The following is a 5979-nucleotide window of genomic DNA, read 5'->3' as shown; positions in this document are numbered from 1 at the left end:
ATCGCCTAAACGGAAAGAGGCATGCCAAACCATTTGAAGTTATACGCTGTGGTGGAAAATGTACACAATCTATCGTCTGTCGTTCGTTCATATATGACCCTAGATCGAGTGAGTGTAAACTCTTCCATGACGTTAAGAGTGTCAGAAGACATTCCGGGAGCGCCTACATAAGAACAGGTAAGCAAACGTTTCATGTAAATATTTGAACTAACTTTTAGTAGCAGATTTCTTATTGCACTTATTTCACTCACAAAACCAGGGGATAATAATACCGACCTTCCAATATCCAGGTAACCGATCTATCCACTACACGAAGGCGATTGGAATTATATACGCACGTGCACTGAAAATGACAGTTTCAAATTACAGTAAACTACGGTTATAACGAACTCAAAGGGATCACTAATTTTAGTTCGTTATAACCGTAGTTCGTTATAGGCACGTGTACAGCATATATACAGCAAATGACCGGGGCCAAAAGGTTAGTTCGTTATATCCGTCAGTTCGTTACAAGCGTGTTTGTTATAAACGTATTGTCAAATTGTGAGACTACAGCTCATGATTCACAGTGGGTTGGGAACAGAATCGATGTGGTGTTCAGGCTCGGTGACGTGTTTGATTGGGCTGCTTTCTCCAATCAATACTCGATTATTGACAGCCTGTCGTGATAAAGCTTGAATATTGCTGAGTTAGGCGTGAAACACATCTTCCCGAGGCAAGGGAGTTAACTGACTATAAAAGTCCACTTTCCACCCTTGCCAAACTTGGCTGGAATTCCTGGGATCGATTGTAGCACCACCAGTGGCTGTTGCGAGTTATGTCCCTTCTATGCCTCTCCAATGGACCAATAAGATTCCACCTCTCGCATCACTTGCATTTGTTTCAAACAAAAAGGCGGCGCCCAGACAAGACGATCTGATCGACAGTTAAGATCTATATTGTGATAAAACGGGTCTTATATAGCGAAGTGCATCAACTCATGCAAGCACCTTCATTAAAAACTTGAAAAGATTTAGAAAATATCTTTTGACAACGAGTTGGCGGTCCACATGCTTTGCAAATCCTGCAATCGACCGAAATCTGCATGACAGTTTACGAACCTGATTTCGATTTCGGTTCGCGATTTTGATTGGACTATGCATAGACTCGTTAGTCCAGCCAAAACTCCATAATACCAAACTAGGTCGGCAAGGGTGGAAACTGGACTTTTATAGTCAGTTAACTCTCTTGCCTCGGGAAGATGCGTGAAACATTGAGCAAATGAAGTTGGTCCATGACATGGTACAAAAACTGATGTTTTATCCCCCTCTGAGATTCCAGGTTAGAATTAGTCTCTTGCAACCCATGCTTGGCGTAAGAGGTGAGCATCGATCCACGCAAATGGATTACGATGACAAGGACTCAACCAATCGCCCGCCGAAACATCCAAAACACTGAGTCGCCTCTTACAACAAGCATAGGTAGCTGAGGACATATTCTTACCCGGGGTCCCTCCGAGTGAATTCAAATTATGGCGGCCATATGAAAAATCGGTTTGGACTTGTAGGCAATTGATAGAGATGCCACATGCCACTGCTGACGCCATCAATGCCGAGTTTCATTATGGTTTTGTTGGTTGGTTGGTTGTTTGGTTGGTTAACGCCGCACTCAGCAATATTCCAGCTATATGACGGCGGTCTGTAAATAATCGAGTCTGGACCAGACAATCCAGTGATTAATATCAAGCAAGTCAGCAAGCCTACAATATAGGTAGCTGGGTAAACGGCAAAGAAGTCAGCGAGCCTGACCACCCGATCCCGTTAGTCGCCTCTCACGACAAGCATAGTCGCCTTTTACGGCAAGTATGGGTTGCTGAAGGCCTGTTCTACCCCGGATCTTCACGGGTCTATGGTTTTGTAAGAGATGAGAAGGAGTTGTAGACGGATGGACCTTTAGTGATATTTTCTTCATTACAGATGCAGAATTAGGGTTCGGAAACATGACTATGTAAGATTGCTGCTGCAGTATGTTATTTATATGTTACCAGTTCCGTGTCCGGTAGACAAGAACTACGTTTGGAGGGACTATGTTTCAAATTTGAAGCAGATACACTGAGGAGCTGGAGGGATGCTGAAATCGACTGTCAATCAGATCATGGTCATTTGGTGAAGCTCGACTCTTCAGCCAAGAATGAACTCATTGTTAAGTTTGCACAGGAGCTCAGACTAGAAGGTAATCATACTCTGCCACTGTTCCCCGTGTTAAAGGTGAGGTGAAATGGGGTTTAACGTAGCGTCCACGATTATTGCACTTGTATAGCGGCGTGCATGCAGATGTGTGTGTGGCTGCTTTTACTAGTCCGGACTGATGCCGATTTATAGTGCTAGCCCACTGAGATACCATGCCGCAGTTTAACATGAATATCAAACTCAGATACAGTATACTGACTCCGAGCCGACCAGTCCTTGTTTTAGCCCATTAATGCCGAGCGCCAGACAGGGTAACATCAAATACCATCTTTTAACGTCTTTTGGTATACGGGGCCGCGGATCGAACCCCGGACCTTCCGCTCTCCGGGCGGACGCTCTACCACTAGACCACGGAGGCGGTCCCCCGTGATGAAGGACAAACATTGAAGTTAGTATAATAAGTTGCGTTGGGCTTAGATCATAAGGCGTGTATCTACTATTACTAAGTATGTCGTCAATGATATACACGGATAGGATTAATCAGGTGATTCTGACTAATACGTGGAACCCAAACGAATAACAACCTCAATTGTGCAAAAGTGTGTGAATGTTGTTTAAGGCCAAAAATCAGTGATTGAAAGCACCAGCAACGATCCTTAAATTGTCATCGTTTTGAATTGGCCCTGAGCAACCTATTCTGTTCGTAAGGGGTGACTCTATTGAGCGAGGTGGTCAGGCTCGGTGATAACTTGTTGTCGTACACCGACGGTATGGATCCTTGCTCATATACACCAGTCACTGGATTGTCTGGTCCAGAATCGATTCTTTTACACGCTGTCGTCATATAGGATTTTGTTGGTTTGTGGTTTAACGCCGCACTCAGCAATATTCCAGCTTTAGGCCGGGGTCTGTAAATAATCGAGTCTGGACCAGGCAATCCAGTGATTGACATCATGAGCATCGATCAACGCATTTGGGATACGATGGCATGCATCAACCAAGTCAGCGAACCTGACCACACGATCCCGTTAGTCGCCTCTTACGACAAGCATAGTCGCCTTTTACGGCAAGCATGGGTTGCTGAAGACCTATTCTACCCCGGATCTTCACGCGTCCGTCCTAACTGTGCATACATAAACGTAATCCATCACTTGTACGTAACGTCTATAAATATACATTACCTGTATAATGACCCACATCACCCTCAAATAACCTTATATTATATATGTTTTTTGTTCTGCATTTTCTGCAATGCTGGATTTTTAAGGTAATTGTCCATAAGATATTTCTTTTCGTATACACAATAAAAATGTGTTCAGGTATAAAACAGGTGCTCGACATATTTTGTTTTAAAGTTTTTAGGATTATGCTTTGGCCAAAAGAGGAACATTATCTTTTCAGTTGTACGTCATATAGGAAATTTGTTGAGTGCATAAAGATGGTGTAAAGTCTGAATACTGTATTAATGTTGTATTTTTCTGGTTAGTTGGCCATGCTACTGTCGTAAATAAGTTATTGATGCATCATTCTTTTTGAAGGTCAGTTTTCCACCTTGAAACTCAACATTTCACCTTAATAGTTAACTTTGTTCTTTAACGCGGCACTCAGCAATATTTAGTATTTGGTGACGGTCTTATTACTTGAGTCTGCACAATGCAATCAAGTGGTTGATATCATGAACATCGGTCCACCAAATCAGGATAAGATGACATGCAATCAAGTCACCGAGCCTGACCACCGATTCATTTAGTCACCTTTGAAGACAACCATAAGTTGCTTGGGTCCCATATTCTAACCCGGAATCCCCACAGTTGTGGTACTTAACTACACCAGTCCAGTGAAGATTCCGGGCTTGAATAAGTCTTCAGCAACCCATGCTTGTCGTAAGAGGCGGGTGGTCAGGTTCGCTGACCTGGTTAATGCATTACATCATATCCCAATTGCGTAGATCGGTGTTCATTATCTCAATCACTGGATTGTCTGGTACGGACTCGATTATTTACAGACAGCAGTCACATATCTGGAATTTTTCCGAGTGCGGCGTTGAAGAAAACCCAACCAGTATTACAATGGCGTAGTAGAAGGGGCTGCCCTACATAGCTCATTGTATGTTGTAAGGTATCGAAGCATCTGCTAAGATACTAAGCTGTTATGATGAAAGCTATTGAGGCAGGCAAGAGAACAAAATGTGCGACAGGCCTACTGATCTTCGTTTATTATCTGGCTTTTGACAAAGATATGTCTGCCGCCTAAAAAAAAACAAGGTCACAGTTATTGGCTGTTAGTTGTTTGACGCCGCACTATAAGAAGCAATCTATGCCGTCGGGTTGCGTTGACATGAAGTCAAACGAATCTGGCCACCCGATCAACAAAGTCGCCTCTTGCGACCAGCGTCGGTTGCTGGGGATATTTTCTAACTCAGAATGGCCAGGCACGGTCGGCGTGTATCGTTGCCCGTGATAACAATCACTGGATTTTCTGGTCCAGACACGATTACATGTACAAGACGCAGTCGTAGAACTTGATTCTTGCTGAGTGCGTCATTAATACACACGCACACCCACCCACATACACACATCCTTCGGAGTAATTTTGACCACAAGCTTATATGTACTTTTAGTTGGCAAACTCGTGGGATTTAACATTGGAGCAAAGGATGGGGACGAAAACGGCCACTGGACCTGGTACGACAACACTCCTGTGTCGAGTCCCAAATGGGGACCTAACGAACCTAGTGGGGATGGCTACTGCGCTCAGATATTAAGTGCACATTCGTATAGATGGAATGATGTCAATTGCAGTGACTCATGGGGGTACATTTGTGAAATTCCAATGTGAAGAACTGTGAAATATGATAGAAACAAACAGAAATCTCTTTAACGCAAAGTGATGCCGATACAAGGTTAAATTTAAATACCCATTTTTAAGACCCATTCTACCCCGGAATCTTCACGGGTCGACAGTGCCTATAAAATAAATAAATAAATAAATAAGGGGAGAAGTTTGATTGTTTCAACCGATTTGTAAGGAAATGGCTGTGAAAGCTACACTGTCTCCATCGATCTAAATAAAGGAGTTCGAGGTAAACACGTTTTACTATTATTTTTTTATAAAGAGTGCAAAATGTGTACAGATGAACTATAACGTAGAGAGTCCTACTGACTCTTTTGTTTGTAGTTGTAACCCTACCCTCGTATCAACCCAGTGAGTGAGTATGGTTTTACGCCGCTTTTAGCAATATTCCAGCAATATCACGGCGGGGGACACCAGAAATGGGCTTCACACATTGTACCTATGTCGGGAATCGAACCCGGGTCTTCGGCGTGACGAGCGAACGCTTTAACCACTAGGCTACCTGACCGCCCCTTGCGGGTTAGAGTAGGCCCCCAGAAAGCTATGCCGGTCGTAAGAGGCGACCAAATGGATCAGGTGGTCAAGCTTGGTTGAGTGCAAGTCTTCGTACCCTGACAGATTGGACCATTGCCCACTTCGATCACTGGATTGTCTGGCCATGACTCGATTATTTAGGGACAGCAATGTTCCATCTATATGACGGCGGTTAATAAATAATCGAGTCTGGACCAGACAATCCAGTAATTGACATCATGAGCATCGATCCACGCAATTGGAACGCGATGACATGCTCCAACCAAGTCACGAACCTGAATACCCGATCCATCTAGTCGCCTCTAACGACAAGCATGGGTTGCTGAAAACCACTTCTAACCGGTCTTCGCGGGTTAACGTTAAATTGAACTTTATATGCAGTATATTATAACAGTTATGTAGTTATATCAATAAACTAGAAAGG

The 5979-nt window shown here is 43.5% G+C and overlaps 1 protein-coding gene across 1 annotated transcript; it reads left to right on the top strand.

Annotated features, from left to right (window-relative positions):
* Positions 1-464: 464 nt before the first annotated feature.
* LOC124142497 (hepatic lectin-like) lies at positions 465-5223 on the top strand. Its single transcript, XM_048389725.1, has 3 exons — positions 465-481; positions 2027-2211; positions 4789-5223. Exons 1-3 carry the CDS (start codon positions 465-467, stop codon positions 5004-5006), a joined length of 420 nt encoding a protein of 139 aa, XP_048245682.1. The 3' UTR covers positions 5007-5223.
* The last annotated feature ends 756 nt before the right edge of the window (positions 5224-5979 follow it).

Source organism: Haliotis rufescens, unplaced genomic scaffold (genome assembly GCF_023055435.1).
Source record: "Haliotis rufescens isolate VD_foot unplaced genomic scaffold, xgHalRufe1.0.p SCAF_8, whole genome shotgun sequence".
In the NCBI taxonomy this organism is placed as follows: Eukaryota; Metazoa; Mollusca; class Gastropoda; order Lepetellida; family Haliotidae; genus Haliotis; species Haliotis rufescens.
This window is presented reverse-complemented; position numbering and strand designations above follow the sequence as displayed.